At 48.4% G+C, this 17,860-nt stretch overlaps 1 protein-coding gene across 2 annotated transcripts in view; it reads right to left on the minus strand.

The window, feature by feature from the left end:
* Positions 1–1,720: 1,720 nt before the first annotated feature.
* tmem121ab (transmembrane protein 121Ab) overlaps positions 1,721–17,860 on the minus strand; it is a 35,044-nt gene continuing 18,904 nt past the window's right edge. The window contains exons 1-2 of one of the 2 annotated variants that reach the window (XM_035618386.2): positions 7,839–10,168; positions 1,721–4,673 (exon numbers count right to left, since the gene is read on the minus strand). In XM_035618386.2, coding sequence (XP_035474279.1) covers positions 2,858–3,802 — 945 coding nt within the window. In that variant the 5' untranslated portion in view covers positions 3,803–4,673; positions 7,839–10,168 and the 3' untranslated portion in view covers positions 1,721–2,857. Of the gene's footprint in view, positions 4,674–7,838; positions 10,169–17,860 lie in introns of those variants that run through there. The other variant, XM_035618388.2, reaches the window with a different exon arrangement.

Below are 17,860 nucleotides of genomic sequence, written 5' to 3' on the forward strand. Positions count from 1 at the left end.
GAACTTACAGAAACAGACTGCAAGGCCATAAAGCATATGATGTAATAACATCATATGAGTCTGACCGAGGATGTTTGTCATATTTTAAGGATAATTCTGGTTTATTATCTTTACTTTTCCCCGTACCAGTGTGTAATGGCGGATATGTGCAGCATATCACGTCAGTCTTTTCAGTGATGCTTCCGTAAAAGCATTGTTGCTCTTCTATGTATTATCATGATTGTTGTAAAGATGGAAGTTATTGATTCAAAAACAAACGATAGTTTAGTACCATGACAAACCATTGTTTTTGTTTATCGTGATCCAGGATTAATATTCTCTCTGTCTCTGATACTATCTTCCGTCTCTGCTGTTGAGTTTCCAGCGACAACAACTGTATGAATTAATAAAACAAAACTAATATTGGATATGTTTAACATGCCATGAAAAAAACAAGTGTCATGACATCCTTCAAAAATCTACTCACGGTTGCTTCATCAAAAAAAAAAGAGAGAAGAGATTGGTATGTTATTTATCAGGCGTTATGGTGGAGAGTTACTGTAAGACAGGAGCTGCACTGAAAACAGACAACGGAATGATCTGGACTTTAACCCCCACGAGAGATCCGCCTGAGAAATATTTAATACTCCACCAGCAAGAACAATCGATGCGTTTCTGCAGGAGGAGAGATGTCGAGAGAGGAGGCCGGCAGCTTCGTGCAGATACGTGCGAGGCCCGATCTCGTGCGGCTCGCTCGCTCCGTCGAGCAGCTGGATGCTCGATGAGACTGAAGCAACAATATACCGCCAGTTGGTAGTTGTTGTTTTTTTTAATATTTCATTTACTGAAACCTGTCAGGCAAGCACAACTTTACCTGAATATGGCAAAAAGATAAACGCAGGTTGAGCTGTGGCTGAGGAAATTCCGCAGTGCAGTCGACAGGCCGACCTTTCCCCTCACCGTCGCTTTACAGCTGCAACCGATAAAAGCTTTCGATAATAATAATAATAATAATAATAACAACTCGCATCCGAGTGTTGACTGTATATTTTAGTTCTGTTATTGCAGTCGGGTCAGTCTGATTTGACTCTAGTGGTTCAAATTGTAAGAGCTCTGCAAAGCGTTATTTTTTGAGAGGGAAATCAGTGCGATCTCAGAACGATAGGAAAGTCCTACGTTGTTGCTCATTTAAAGTACGCGGGGGTGGGGCCACGCAGGGTCTGAGGCCGCGTGTCTCCGTGAGTCCAGATCAGCAGTTATCCTCAGCGACAGTAAATAAAAAAAAAAAAACCCTGACCTCTTCACCTCTGTCCACCATGACGGACATTTATAAGCTGTAAAAGTTCAGTTTAATAGACGATTCTGGGGTCGGTGCAGAGAAGATAAGTGTGAAGAGAACAAGAAAGCAAATAAGCGTTGTGGGGAGGTGATGATGGGAAGTGGGGAAAAAAACAATTTGAGAAAAACAAAAAGGTGCATACGTTGTTATCACATTTTAAAGATAAATCTTGCAAATGTGGAAGCCTGAGGGGCGGAAGATGAATGCCGGAGACCAGGTGGAGGCTGCGCTGCCTAAATATTTATACGCTGTGTGGATTCTTCCATGATGCAAAAGCATGGATCATAGGAAGCGGCTTCGCTCTTATGCCGCTGCCGTTGAGTTGTTCAGCGTTTGGATCATCATCGACAATGAAACATAAAAGAAACCACGCTCCGGTCGCTATTCTTTAATCATCTTTTATTAAAACATCATTGACTTCCAACAAGTAAAGAATGTACATAATGATAACAATGATGATAATAATAACTGAATAACATCAGGAAAAAAGAGAAGTATTTTCTGTTGTGTCTATTGTATTCCTCTTTTTTTTCTTTTTGTCAATTCTTTCACTGGCCTCTGCATCCTCTGACTTCAGGAGGAATGTATAGTACAAGGAATCAAAAATGATCTTCCCCCCCTCCCGAATCACCTTGTGTTCTTTTGTTTTTTCCTCTTCCGACACCTCAACATCATTTCGTCTCGTTTGCGAGTCATCGCGCACGTCGAGCACTCGCGCATCTGCCAAAGGCAATTTGAAATAACATCATAAACCCCCCTTGGCAAACACGCACGCTTCCAGGCATACCTGCTCTGTCGACTAGCGTGTGCGTGCACGTATCACACACACACGCTTGAATGCTCGCGGTGGATGCTAGAGTGCTGAGCTCCGGTGCTTTAATCAGACCTTTGGTCATAAAGCATCACACTGGCCGAGGCAGCAGCTTCCACAGAGCTGCTCTCTCTGCAGAACGGAACACAGAAAAGGGGGGCGGGGGGAAAGCATGGGCCTGCCGCCGACCTCGCTCAGACGGCGGCGCCTCTTGACTGACCCTTGTCGCCCTCTGCTCCTCCTCTCCGTCGGCGCTTCACGCCGAGTGGTTTGTCCTTTCGGTGCTGGAATTCAGAGGAAATGCCACAAGAAGCACCGTCGAAAAAAGAGCGACCTTTAAAAACACAAAAAAAACAAGATACTCACCGAGGGGGGAACCAGCATGGTGCCGCCGGGGCTACGCACTGTGGAGACTGTCTCTTGGTACAGTCCGAACCTTTTTCTTCAACATTTGAAAACAATTAAAAACACGACAGCGTGATAAAAACCTTTGAACCTTTTTGGATTTGAAAGTCTGCGCGCGGCACTCAAGAGTCGAGTGTAGGCCGACGGTACGTTCCGACGCGGCAGGTGATGCTGAAAATCTCTTTTTATGTTTCCACAGCAGTTCGTGGGGGCTTGACAAGAGCAGAATATCGTCCTGTCATGCAGCTGATGTCTCTATCTATCCATGCCTCCGCTCTCGGAGCTCTTCCGTCTCCGACGGTGCCGTGTCCAGGCCCTGGCGGTCATGTGTCGGTGACGTCCTGCGCTGGCGAAGGTTCGTGGGGCAAAGTGGTGGCGTTGGGCAGCGGCTGCGTGTGGCCGACAGAGTTCTGCTGCAGCTCGAGCGCCATGGCGTTCTGCGGGTGGGGGAACTCCTTCACCTGCCGGCGGTACTCGAGGAAGGTGGACGCCTTGGTGGCGATGGCCACCACGTTCTTGCCCACGAAGATGGTGGACACGCGGCTGTCCTGGAACAACACCATGTTCACGCCACGTATGAGGATGGTGACCACGTTGATGGTGACCAGGCTCAGGACCGGGTACAGCATCATCTTCTGCGGCGACATGTGCTCCCCCTGCATGCTGATTTCACTGAGCGACACGCAGGGCAGGATGAGCAGCAGGATGTAGCAGTAGAAGAACATCAGGCCCTCGGCCCAGATGGGCAGGCCTGTCCGCTGGGGCTCCCACAGGTTAGCTTGGATGTCGAGCAGGTCCAGCAGGTCCAGCGCCACCCAGAAGAGACGACTCCTCATGTCCTCCTTCTTTCTAAAAGTTCTCACGTATTCCATACTATCCAGAGCCACCAGCACCAGGTATAAACCTGGTACACACACGGATAACAACAGCGTCAACGCCTTCCGCGCCACCGTCTCCAGACTCTTCCTGTCGGCTTTGCAATTCTGGAAGACAAAGTAGAGTTTGATCTCCAGAACAAAGATGTACAGGAACCACAGGATCATGGCGTATCCCCGCCGGGCGGTGCGCACCTCGGCGCCGACCCACACCGCCACGTACCGCAGCACTATGAGGAAGCACACGTCCCCTACCAGCACTATGATGCACACGCCGATCTTCCTGGGACCCTGGTTCTGCTCCACCAGGTAGGCGTCCATGAAGGCCATGCTAGTCATGATGACGATGGTGGTCAGGCACACGTGGCGTTTGTCTGGGGGTGGCAACACCATGGCGAGGTCACCGGCCGGCTGTCACTCCCCGTCCGCGGCTTTCAAAAGGATAAATTGGAGCGAAACGCAGCGATGTGTCCCCCTCCCAACCTTTACCGCTGAAGAACTTAGGGTATCAAAGGTGGTCTGACTGCACTGGTGTGCACAGGTGCAAATGTCAGGCGACGGTGTGCGTGATATCGAATTAATATTAAAAAGTCACTGCAACTAATAGTCCACTAAGGAGGACGGTTATCGCAGCTTCACAGCAGAGCAGTGTGTGGAGTCAGCAGGGAGATGCCATGGGAAAACAGGAACATCACCCCCGTTACTCAGCGCACTTCCATTGATCCAGTCCCTGCCCCTGAGCAGCAGCAGCTACGCCCGAGGGCTCTACAGCTGACACGCCATGACTGATAGTAATCCGCGCGCAGTCAAATGGAGAATACTGTCAGAGTGGGCTTTGGGCTAATGGACGTGTGACGAGATCGCGGGATATCGTGGGGAAATGTTTATGGAGCTGCTGCTTTTTGTGCGGGACAGCGCAGGACGCAACAGCGCGCCTTGCCAGTGTATCCGTGCGTGCGCCCGTGCCGCCGCTCAGCATGTGCGAGGGATTCCCCTTTGGACGCTCCCGCAGGCGAAGAGGTTGGTGCAGTGTGTGTGGCTCCTTGCGATCCTGCGGCGTGCGGCGCGAAGGCAAACGAGGGCGGGCGAGGAGCGGAGTCTGCAGTGGCCGGGGGCCCCCAGCCGCCATAAATCACGGAGACAGCAGGTCAACGGCCCATGAGGCCGTGCGTCCGACCACGGCGTCCCCGGGGGGAGGCTCTCGCGCCGGGCTGTAGATCCATCCTTTGTCCCTCGTCCTGCCACGTGCCAGCCTCTCCACAGCCTAGAGCAAGGAGAAATGAAGAGGAGAAGAGGGGGAGGGTGGAGGAGGAGGAGGAGGAGGAGAGAGAAACCTGTCAGCAATACTGGGCCATATAACACAGATTTCATTGCCAACAGCCGTCCACATATGAGGAGCCAAGTAATGTGTCAGCTTGGCTCCGACGTGGCCTATTTCAATATAGATAGGACAGAGCATATTGCGTATGTTACAGTGTAACTGCTTCCTGATGTCATTAACGTCTTAGTGTATATAATTTGTCCCCACACATCTGGATGCATGACTCGGTGTGCGCTGATGATTATATCATTGTATTCAGCAAAATCAGGGTATTAGCCGCCAGTTTTAATTTTGGGATTTTTAGATTAATAGAGGATTTATTACAAGAAATTGTAGACGCTAAGTGCTTGGCACCTATTTTTTCTTTTTCCTGCATTACCCAGCAGCACAATTAGGTCATTTCCTGCATATATCCTCAGTCAGTTTGGAGCAGTTTCTAAAGTGAAGCAAGGAAATTGTGATTGCACTATGCGCTGTGTGCAGAATTTTAAAAATTGAATCTAAAGGCATGGGCTGCACGGTGGACCCCACGGCTGGGTTTGAATCCCGGTTCAAACCAACCGGGGCCTTTCCGTGTGGAGTTTGCATGTTCTCCCCGTGTATTCATGGGTTCTCCAGCTTCCTCCCACAGTCCAGAGACATGCGGAATGGGGTTAGGTTCGTTGGAGACTCTGAATTGACCGTAGTTGTGAATGTGAGAGTGAAAGGTTTTCCGTCTCTGTATGTGGCCTACGTACATTTCAACTCTTTCTCTTGTGCTCAGTGCCTTTGATTTGTCAAACTGTACAGTGATGATTACATTTTACAAGAGCTCAAGCTCTATTGATGGTCTCCGGTCACACTCTGTTTTTGCTAAGTGTTTTCGACCTCTGTAGTATCGCACCTGACGCGTGCGTCGAGGGATGTGACAGGCTGGGTCGCTGGGCATCTCATCAAACGTCCCGTTTCACAAAGTCGCAGAGGGCTTAACTTGCCCGCAGGCGCCCACCTTGTGCCTCATCCATAAATAACCCTACATTTCTAGAAGAACCCCCCCCCCCCCCCCCCCGGTTAAAAGAAAAAGTGAAATGTGCTAATTGAGCAGAAACGTCTGCCCACGGTTTAAGTCTGGGGCCTCAACGGAAACCAGAATTCATTTGTCGCTCAGTTCATGTCCGTGTGCTTCTCCCGTCACTGGATCCTTCAGGCAGAACACGAATAAATCACATTAGTGTTTCTGTCAGCTGAGGTCCATTTGGACTCAAGATATGACTCTATTATTTAGGGAGCACGGCCGAGGCTCCGGCAAAAACAAAGCTGTTGGGTTAACGCGAATGACCGGCACACTTCTGTCCGATTTAGACATCCCAGATTTACAGGAATTTGAGTTCATATAATGACGCAGGCAGAACCTCTTGATTTCCACAGCTTATTCCAGTATTTCTCATCGCTTTCAAGCATGCACCAAAGTCTACACATTTTCCTGAATCTCCCGGGCGCTCCACCCACTGTTTTCGACTCGGACAATCACCTCCGGGAAATGTCCGGACCCTGTTTTCCGTACATTCTGTGGAGTTCATGTTTTGAAAACAGCTAACGACAGTCTCCAGCCATGCTGGTGGAATGTACAGAAACACAGTGAACCTTTGAGCTAACAGCTAGCTCGCTCATTGACATTGGTAACGTGCTGATGCCAGGCGGGGTACATTGTTTACAATGTTAGCATGCTAACACACACGCTAACCAGCACTGGACATGAGCGATGTGCGTGTTGGGACTTCACATAGCAACCCGTTCAATAACTGAGAGCCTTCGTTGAAACCTCAAATGTCAGTAGGTTCAGTAGTAGATCATTTTTGTACAATTTTATGTCAATCGATAACTTGTTATGTTTTTGCCAACAGGCTGACGTTGCAGTGCCACATCCAATGGCATGCTAGTTTGGTTTAACATTCAAAATTGATCTTTAACATCATGTATCTAGGGACAAAGATTAGGCTACAAATTAATGAATCAATTGTTTACCATTATTTTACTAACCCAGAGATATTTATTCTTTATGTTTGGTGATAATTAACGTATAAATGTTGGTAATCTATCAAGGTCTTCTTTCTTTCTAAAAGAAATGTGTTTGCATGTTATATCTTGTTCAGAGTGGTTTGCCTCCGTTAGTCAAAATGAGTCGTCACCATTTAGTAAAAGGACATTTTTTGTTATCAATGGCTTTTACCTGATCCATCATTAGCCAATGAATATCCAAACATTAATAGAGTCAAATTAATGCATGTCATTGATCGGTACAGAGGTGTGGAAAATAACTTTGAACAAAACAAGGAATGTCATCAACAGTGTTTTTTGCAAAAAAACAAACAAACGAAGGTCAAAGCTGAAATGTGTGCCCACACCATTTACCCAACATTTTCGAAAAAACAAGTCCAAACCTTTTAGTGATATCGACTGGCCTCATTTTTAAAAAAGCCAATCCAGGCGTGTGTTGCAAATTAGTCCACCACTCTGTTTACTTATGCGTTGTCAAAGTCTCTGATTTTGACTAACTGAGCTCTTGATATGACAAATTTAAGCAAGTCATGAATAAACACGAGTTTGTTTTTGGCCGTGTGAAATCACCGAAGCAAAATGGTCTTTTGAACCTTTTTCGAATGCGATCCAAGGCTTGTGGAGAGGTTATTTTTCATCAGAACCTTCCAGCCTTGAAGATCGTGAACTATGTGTAAACACGGAGGGGGAAAAAATGATTTAATAGCTTCCTTTCATGAATTTCAGTGGATGGATTGTTCACTGTCTTTGCAATATATATACGCTTTTGGTTGAAAAAGAAACCAAACACCAAATCACGTTACATCAAGTGAAGAACCCTGAATCAAAGTCTGTCAATTGAAGCCGGGTTGAGGGAGAGCATGGCGTTCGACAAGTCTCATTTGTAATCCAGCCATGGATTTGAATGTTTAAAACCCATTATGTAGAACAGCGCCTAAGTAAGATATTAAATTCATAAGATGGTGATTAATTGGCTGATTAGCGGAATGCTATGGATCATTAATATGCTATAAGGGAGACTGCGCCCGTGTACACAGCACATCATGTCATCATTTAAACGCCGTTAATTACCAAAAAGGACTTTGAGATTGTTTCCGTAATAAACGGATTACAGCCGGCGTGATGATCCGCGAGCGCTAAATTGGGGCCTCCAGGAGTTACGGCTCGTGCAGTGAAACAGTGGATGCCAAGATGTCAGAGGCATGATTAGGTGGTGCATGGGAGCTGACGAACGTTGACAGTCATAAATGATTATTAATCCCCGCTGTAGAAAAGGGCCTTTGTCCGTGTGAAATGACGGAAGAGCGCGGCTCTGTTTTGCATATCCTGTTCGTCACTTATAACGTATGGCCCTCGAGGCTCGAGAGAATGGGACAGAGTCGGGGGGACGGGGGGGGGGGGGGGACGGAAAGAAAATGCCTGTTGACGTGTGATTTGACAGCTGTGATGACAGTCATTTCACATCTCCGCCCCGACAGTTCTCCTGTAAGAGCCCTGTAGGTTCCGGCTGCACTTACATATGCTTCAATTACAGCGCATTAATTATGGTGCGCTATAAATAGGCGACGTGGAGGCCTGTGAAGTGGCAGCGGGCAGCATTTCTTCACACAGAGGGAGGGCTATTGTTGCGACCGAGGTCCAGGTCCATTATCTCTCTGAATAGCCGGTTTCCTTGTCGGGCAGTTGTATTAACACTTGGCCCTCCCGGAACTGGCTGCAGGCCTCCGTATGGATCACAACGGGGAACAAAGGAGGTGGCAGCGATGCTTCTTTTTCTGTTCCAAACGACACAGCGGAGACGGCCTGGTCAGTGTACAACCGGAGGAACGGGATTTGTTTGGCACGGCGTCCTTTCACTTCCTGCCGTGTGTGGAAAAAAAAAATCCAAAAAATCAAATCAAACGCACATGGGTTTTTTTTAAGCACGGCTGCCTCGTGGTGCTGGTTTCCTTCTCAAGGACGGATTTAATCTGATTATCTGCGCTCTCCCTTCATCGATGCTTGTCCCACGAGCTCGCAGTCCGAGCAAAGTGAGGTCTGTCAAGCTCCAGGAAGATGTCTTTCCGTCCAACGCCGACGTGTTTCCGACGCAAAGTGGGGTCGGAGCGAGCGCTTGTTGTTGTCGACTGTGTGATTGTTACCTGCGGGGCTTCAGAGAAGGCCGAGGTGTTTATGCTTTGCCGGAGCAATGCGTTGTATTACATCGAACTCTCCAACTCGGCTTTCCTCCCACATGCGCCTCCGCCGCCCACACACTCCCAGAGGACGATCAGATGTTTTGCGTCAATGCCGGTTACGCTCCAGAGCGGACCGTTTTTGTCCCGATATTTATGTCAGGTGGTCTTCGTCAAGGGCTGGAACGAGACCCGCGCGTCCTCTCGGCCGCAGGCCATCTCCGTCATCTCAGCATGGTGTTCCGCGGCGTCCTCTGTGTTACAGTCGGCTGTGTTACATCCTCGACTGATTGTGGCGCGGCGGGGGGGGGGACCGTATCCTCCAAAATCCCCGGATACGTGCTACAAGAGGAGTCTCCTTTGCACGCCGGGGCCAATAACCGACCTGGCTGCCTGTTTCGCCCCGATTCCCGCAGTCGCCCGCTGACGAATGTGTCTGGCATTTTTCTTCCTCGCCGAATTAAAAAGCCCCTAGCTCAGCGGCCCTCGCGGGGCCCAGCCCATGTCTGTGATGCATTATCCCGGTGTACATATCTACTGTATCTAACGGATCACCGCGGCGGCGCATTGGAATTCCAAACACGTCTGCTTTGCATTTCGTCGCCATTATTTCTGGCAGCTGCAGTCCCGTGTACCTACAGTGGCGTGTGCAATTCAAAGGCGCACACCTCAATTAGTCAAAGCACAATACGCAGGGTTTTTGATGTTACACGCTGCTCTCAGATTCCCCTTCCCTTGTTTTCTTGTTATCCCTGCATAATGTGCCTGCTGCTCATGAGCTAGCACTGGGTTAGAATACTAAAGAGGATCCGACACTGAAGTGGGGCTGTGTTTTTGTAGCAGGGGCTAGGCTCATTTTTATCATCCATAGTGGGCGCATTAAGGCCTGCGATGCTCCGTTCCACTTTGCCACGTCACGCACTGTGTTCGCGATGAGCGCCGAGCCTTCATTTCGGCACGCGGCTGGCACCGACCCAGTCGGCCTTCTCGGGAGCGCTCTGTGCTTTTTGAAATAGCCGTGGGCGCCGATCGAACGCGGCCGAGATCCAACATGCTGCACGGGACAAAGGATGGATGTTCTGCTGGGGCAGGGGTGTGACTCATTATAGTCCTTGTGAAGGGTCGGATGTTGACGGCAGCTCAAAAAGTGCTTCCCTTCCAACTTGGCCCTCAGCAGCGGCGACGGGGCTTCTTTTTCTTCTCCCCCCCCCACATGACAGACGCCTCTTTTTCTCCCCTGCCAACTCTCAAACGGCCGTAATGTGCACAGCGTCAATCAAAGTGTATTCTTTATTCACAAAGCCGCGGAGAGGATCAAAGGCGCCGTGCCACAGTGAGTCATCGTCAAAGTGAAGAGCAGCCCTCCGACATCCCAACCGCCGCTTCGTCACCGACTCAGGTGGGGGGGGGGTGGAGACGATGACGAGTTACCCGCACGGGACGAGACTTCCCCGGGCCGAGGTGCAGCCGTTAAGAAGCGCGTTAGCCTCTTTACGCTTAAATGATGGAGGAGTTTGACCTTTTGCTCGAAGCATCCTTGTAATTCCTCTTAACTAATAGCAGGCGGTCCGCACGAGGCTGGTATCAAAGATGCTGAGACCGAGTTCACCGAGTTCTGTCCTGAGAGTCCCCGCTTCTTCTGTTCCATTAGTGTCTGCAGTGTCTCATTGAGGGCTTCCTTCATCTGCCGCTCTGAGCAAAGTAAACCCTGGGGGTTAACATTCATATCCTGCTATCAGTGAATACCTGCTGCAGCGCTTGCTCTTGGACTTCAAACCATTTAAAACTTCTTTTTTTTTTTATCAGACTTGAACAATGATTCATTTGTGTAGCATTCACATCACTGTATATTCCCCCAGTAAGTTACATCTGTCTGTTCTCCGTTTGTCTGCCTCATACTCCTGCAATCCGTCACTCAACAAAATTGAGTTATGACAAACTTACAGATCCCACAAAAAGAAAGGATGAAGTTTAAAACAACAAAATTCTAACTAATTCCTGATTATTTGTAGCCACTCGGTGGCAGTGAAAAAAAATCTAAGTACAACACTGAAGTATCATGTTTTTCTTTAAAACACGTTGAAGTAAAGGTCGTAGTTACGTCTTCTACATCACCTTGACACAGAGCAACATCTGCATTCATTTGCAGGATGTGCTTCTGGCCACATGGTTAAATGATCCCTGTGCTTTCAGCTCAGTTTTGGTTGCCACCAACCCGTAAGAGAAATGCTCGGCTCCTTGAACGGCCAATTCTCACCGACTTCTTGTTCTTCCTTCAAACAGCTGAGGAAAACTGAGGAAAGGAATAAAAAAAAAAAAAAAAAACGATGGAGGGACTCCTGAATAATTACGTTTTTGCTTTTTTTTATTTTTAATCTCTCAAGGAGAGAAAAAAAAACACACCTTCAAGCACACACTGTAACCAAAGTTAATTGGATTGTCCCCTTTTTTTGGGGTTGGACGCCGAGTTGATGTTCTAAAAGTGAGGGTCACAAAAGAGCCTAAAGTGCTGCAGTGATTACCATTACCATGTCTCTCACACACACACACACACACACACACACACACACACACACACACACACACACACACAGACACACACACACCTCTCGCTTTTAATTCTCCCATGCGATGATGCAAGGGTTTAACAAGCATATTGATTTGCCCACGTGACACCGGCCCTCATAATCATTCTGTCATGATAATTCGGGGGGGGGGGGGGGTGATCACCCTGGGACCGAAGTGATTTTTATCCAGCGGTTTTACAGAGAGATCCATTTAATCTTTGTGTCAATCCGGCTCCCTCCCTCAGCCCCTCTCTCTCTCTCTCTCCCCCTTCCCTCCTTGAGCTTGCGGTTTTGGCTTTCGCGACCCCCCCCTCCTGTGTTCACCGTCGCCATTTTTCTAATCTGGCCGCCCCAAGGGAGGCGGCATCCATATAACTCTTTCCGGTCACGCTGCCCTTCTGTTTGCTTGCTTCCCGTCCCACTCGGGGGCCAAACAACTTCCCCCAAAGACATCAAAACCCCCTCACAGCTCCCATTCACTATTTATCATATCTGCATTGTGTTAATGCGGCAAATAACTGGGCCCAAGACGCGCGAGTCCTCGGAGTTTCATCGCCAAAGCTCACTATCTGAATTAAAGACCCACTCATCCTGCTGTTCCCAACAGTTTTTGCATGAAATGCATGTGCACTGCCAGGTAGAAGGGCAAGACCACTCACCTTCATGCAGCATCCTCGGAGGGGAGGGGGGGGGGAGGAGAAGAAGTGGCTGGAGAAAAAGAGCAAGGAAATGAGATGGAGAGGGAGCAGGGAGAGAGGGATTAATGCAGAAGAGCAAGGGGTTGCTTTTCCACGTGATTGAATAAAAAGGGGAAGAGAGATGCGATACTGGGAGGATTTGAAGTGCTGCTAATGAGCTGGGAGTTAAAATGGATAGCTTTGCAGAGGGAACAGATTAAATACTGTATTACCAGCCGGGGATTTATGACGAGCGTGTGCAGAACAGGCAGAAAGGAGAGGGAAATAAATAAATATATATTTCCCTTTTCAACAAGTCGTTCCATCTTACATTCAGTCTTAAAAAGTTATTTTCCATGAAGCGAGCGAGAAAAAAAACCCCTCTTGTGGGATTCTGTTCTATCGCGACTAAGCGGGCGTTTGACAAAACATTGCCGAAAAACTTTAAATGTGCCTCGTGGGCTCGATGTTTGCTGAGGGGGGCGGGGGGGGACCTGCTTTCTTTATGATAGCAAAATATTTTCCTTCGCTCAGGATTAGACAGATGTTTTGCCGGCGCAACTCGCTGAGGAGCGTTCCAATTTCTTCGGGACTGCACTGGAGCTCTACCAGTGTTCAACTGTGATCTCTTTACTACCTGTTGTTGTTGTTGTTGTCGCCGACTGGATGCGGCTCACAGTTGTAATTTCCTTCAGGTCGTATTACGAGTGTTGTCCACTAAGGTTTTATTAGAAGCTATTGGCTGTGTCATTGTGAGCAGGCGGCTGCAGCTCTTTGGCAAGTCGTCGTGGATCTGCTCGGCGGTGTGCAGGCTTTTGGACGGGCACTTGATGTTGATGGGATAATTCTGTCCTCTCCCCGCGGTGCAATTTTCAACCGCCCTCCATTCTCCAATGTCAGCGTGCACTGGCTAGGCAGCCAGCTCCGAGAACACAGCGTGTTCACGATACATCTGTGGAGTTACCGGAGGGCATATTCTCCCTCTCGCAGTGTAGACTAGAATCTCCCCTCCACCTTGAGCCCCCAACTGCCAAACGTTTAATCTGTGATACCAAGTCAACCTGGCACCGCTGCTGCAAGATAGTGGTCCACGTTGTGAGCTAACGGGTTCAGTGTGCCAAGATAAGTTGTCTGTGATTGGTCACGTTAGAGCCGATACCTCAAGGTATTCATCCATAGTCGGTGACAATTCTCGTCCTATCCTCATCTCACATTTTTAAATTTGCATTAATATGGTAGATGTCATTATAATGCTTTCTGGAACTGCTAATTAATATTAACGATAAAAGTAATCAATTTAAGAGTTTTGTCTGTCGTGTGCAAGAAGAATGGTGCCACTATGACCTTTTTGACACGCGACATCCACTAAAAGATAATAGCTCGTCGTGTTCTCCTTAATGACGCCATCAATTAGGAAGATCTGAGGCCCCTGCATCAGACAATGATATGAACATCAGGCTGTCCAATATAATCAACCCCACGGGGACCCTCAAGCAGACGGGGAACATTTACCAACTTCTGCTGCGTCCTAATATTCGAACCATGCCGCGCTGTAATTTTACAGACAATCAACAATGCAGATGTGGAGCTAATAAAGATATTACAGTGTGAAGTTTTAATCATATGGCCGCGAACAATTAAACACGGAGAGGATTTTGTAAAAAACTCATTTCCACTTTTCATCCTGTTACTCGTAAAAGGACGTGCGGCATACATTTCACAATTATAGGAATGTGCAGCGTATCATTCACCACCCTCTGTTTATTGGGACAGACAGCTGGGCCCCACATGACAAATGCCCGATCGCCTTTTGTCCTGAGATTTATTAATGGCACCGAGAGCCAATTGGTCTGTGGCTGCTCTTTGGTACAAAAGTATACATCTGGCAATATGTCATGACCGTATAAAAATGGACGAAGACTCCGGTTCCGGAAAAGTGGAAGCACCTGAAACCTGTTAACTCTCGAATGACCAGCAGAGGGCGACTCACTTGCAACAAATCTCCCGACTCCGCCGAGATTCCAAAATGGTCTATTGGTATGCCGCTGGGTTCGGGGTAAGATATTAGTATGCACAGTTTGCGTGCAGCCCCTTTAATACTCACAACTGGCGTCCCAGGGGGCACAGAGGTCAAAGTTGATGCTCTCTGGTCATTCCGCAGGTCAGCGCGTGCATCCCCCTTTCGCTTATTATGCTCATTCCGGTTGACTTAGGTACCAAAAGGCGAAGACTCTTTCCCCGGATAAAAGTGGGTAAATTATTTATGTGTGGGAAATTTCTCATCTCACCAAAATTAAATTCTCAGACTAAATCCAAGTTGCAGATCCGGCCTGGTGATGGAAAGACGGTGAAGTTTAACTCCAACTGCTCTGCAAAAGTTTCCGTAGAGACCAAAATGAATGAGTTACGATGTTTTATTTTGTTTAAATCAGGATTAAATGTAATTGTTTTGGTGTCCAATATTGAGATTGTTTCTTGTTTCCCAGTGAAGATAGAACATTATTTTTTTCACAACACAGTTGATGGTTAATTTGTCATTGAGTCTCAAATGGACTACTTTTCAATGTTTAGACACACTTTAAGAACCAAAGCTGAAATTAAAATGACATCATGTAGCAGAATTATTCCTTGGTGTCAAAGTGTTATTAGCATTTTTTTTCCCGGTAATATCTAATGGTGCGTGAGTCGTATTGGGAAAACAACATTGCATCGTCAACTCATTTGAACAGTGAGGGGGGGAAAAAAAAATATGGTGTCATCCTCAGCCAAGGTCTCAGAAGGAGCTTAGGGGGGGTTTGTTGGGAGCTAATAAGTCAATCTGATCAATCAGCAAAACGCTGTCAGCCTTTTGAAATGAGAACAACCCCCTCCCATCTGCGGAAGTGCTGCAGACACACACGTGTCACACACACACACACACACACACACACGGACCTCGGGCCAGCCGGCACCTTAGGAGGCAGCGAAAGTGTAGAGAGGAAGAATTAGAAAACAGCAATTCTCTGTCTTTCCTCCAAGTGGGATGCTGCCTCCGGGCTGCGCCGCTGCCTTTATTAACAGATTAAAAGCCAAAGAGTAATTGAGAATTAGCGAATTCATCAGAAAGTTATTGGATCGGTCTCACCAAACTGGGTCTGAAATAATTCAGGCCATGGGGCTTTCTATTTTTGCAATCCAATTTTTTTCCCAGCTCAGAAGAGGGACTCGGCTGGAAGGAGGCCGTTGCCCGCTGCTGTAGTTCTTTTCTGAGGCTTCGCAGTGTCCTCTGACGGAGGCTGAGCTCCATTCAACTGCCTCCTGCATTGACACACAATGTGGTTTTTGCTAATTATAGGGTACAGCGGTCATAAATTATTATCCCCTCGCTCCGCTCTCTTTCCTCGTCGACACACACACACACACACGTACACACACACACCCCCCCCCCCCCCCCCCCCCCCCCCCCCGCTAACCGTACAAACAGAATTATCCGTCTGCTGATTCTCACACTGAGGCTGAACGTCACGTGCAGTTGGGACGCCGCACAGCTCGGACGACGAAAAACAAAACAAGAGCAGGGGGGTGAAACCAGCAGTTCGTCTCTCTCTTGCTGTTCAAGGGCCATTCATAAACACTCCGCCTTCACTCTGCCTCACAGCCGCAGATTCCACGAGACTCCTCCGCCTCGGCACATCCCAAGCGGCGCTTTGAATTATCACAACACCAAAAGATGGAAACGTAAAATGCGTCTTGACAAGAGGAGTGGCCCGCTTACCGCCGAGAAATCCTAAACCCCCCCTCCCGTGTATAAAGAGACTAGCTGCTACATTCAGTCTGCACACAGGAGCAAGGTATTTTCATATCTTGAATATGAAAATACCTTTACTAACCCTCTGTTAAGTGGGCCATCACAGACAGAGAGGATAATGTGCGCAAAGTTATGCAATTATTAGTTTTTTTTTCATCATTATAATCTAACTACATGTTTTATGATGGAAGCCGTTAAAAAAAAAAATGAAACCTTGTAACATCCATCCTGTACTCTTTTTTTTAAAAGACTAAATATACAGTATGTAGAAAGTATAAAACATATCCATAATGTGTGTGTCAGGTAAGACGAAGAAAGAAAGGAAAGTTAAGTTCTAGCATTCAGCAACTGCAGCTGCCATGAGGCCTTGACATCGTTTCTCGGGGTAATACTGTGTTGGTCAAGAAAAGCAAAAAGCAAAACCTGCTCAGAGTTTACATCGTAGGATTCACGTCCGTATACCGGACGATTGTGCGGCTCGTGATTTAGGCACAGCGCCGGTACGACTCCGTGCCAGTGCAGGGGGCGCGTGCGTCCTTCATGCGGCGCGGCGGAAAGTGATGCACAGTGGACCTCAGGGTGGTGGATAGTCAAGTAGCACTTTAACATTCAGCATTTGCTCTTTAATTTCACACATGACTACAATTCAGCTGCCTATCTGTAACCAAACATCTTAACCATAGAGTGTATTTGCCATTAACACAATCTTGCCCTAACTTTAACTTACCGTGGTCGCCGCGACAGTATTGACTTTAAAGAATAAAAAGTTGTAGTCTTTAATTGTAATCCCGGGTTTTTTGCAAAAATAAGTACTGACGTTTCTTGTCCGGCAACGGGGACAGAATCACGTTCACCTTGTGGACCGAGGTTTCAACCCTGCGACTTTAATACGAGCTGGCGCGGGGGAAAAAACCGCGCTGGTATCAATCACCCGCGAGCCGTGTGTAGGCCCTGGCTCTGCAGTGACGCCGCTGTCTCCGGCCGCGTCCTCCGTGAGTTGTGCTCGGCCTGACGTGAGATGACTGGTGTCGGGACCGAGGAGTCCTGGAAGCAGTCAGCAGTCAGTTCTAAAGAGCGTGTCTGACTCTGAACGCTGCGCCGGGTGAGAGAAATCTGTGTGAGTGACAATCCCAAGCTCAGGCACAAAGGAAAACAGGTACTTGTCAGTTTCTCGGTCTGGTCGTAAACGTTGAGTATCCACGAGGGGGAGATGCTCCAATTCTCCCATTTCTGTCCCCGAGCCGGTCCACAGATCTCTCCCTCTTCCCCCCCGCTCTGCTCCTGTCGACCCCTCCCTGCTTCTCCTCCGCCTCCGCTTGCTGTCCTGATTTTTTCTCCCCTTCTCTATATTTGACGGAACCTGTTTGACCTGCGCCTCCTGCTCCCGATTGCGCCGAGCGCTCGCGGCGCACGCCTCGCTCAAGGTCACTCAGTCGAGGCTTCGAGCTCACGCTGTTCGTGTTTTACCAGGCGAGGAGTGGCAGACGAGCGAGGGCTCCAGGTCAGAGTTGAAATGTTCTTTTATGAGGATTTCAAAACAGCTGGGCTGCACGGTGGCGTAGTGGTCAGCACTTTCGCCTCACAGCAAGACGGTTCTGGGTTCGAGACCCGGTTCAAACCAACCAGGGCCTTTCTGTGTGGAGTTTGCATGTTCCCCCCCGTGTATGCGTGGGCTCTCTCGGGGTTCTCCGGCTTCCTCCCACAGTCCACAGACGTGCAGAATGGGGTCAGGTTCATTGGAGACTCTGAATTGACCGTAGGTGTGAATGGTTGTCCGTCTCTGTATGTGGCCCTGTGATAGGCTGGCGACCTGTCCAGGGTGTACCCCGCCTCTCGCCCAATGTTAGCTGGGATTGGCGCCAGCCCCCCCCCCCGCGACCCTTAAATG

Source organism: Scophthalmus maximus, chromosome 18, assembly GCF_022379125.1.
Source record: "Scophthalmus maximus strain ysfricsl-2021 chromosome 18, ASM2237912v1, whole genome shotgun sequence".
NCBI lineage: Eukaryota > Metazoa > Chordata > Actinopteri > Pleuronectiformes > Scophthalmidae > Scophthalmus > Scophthalmus maximus.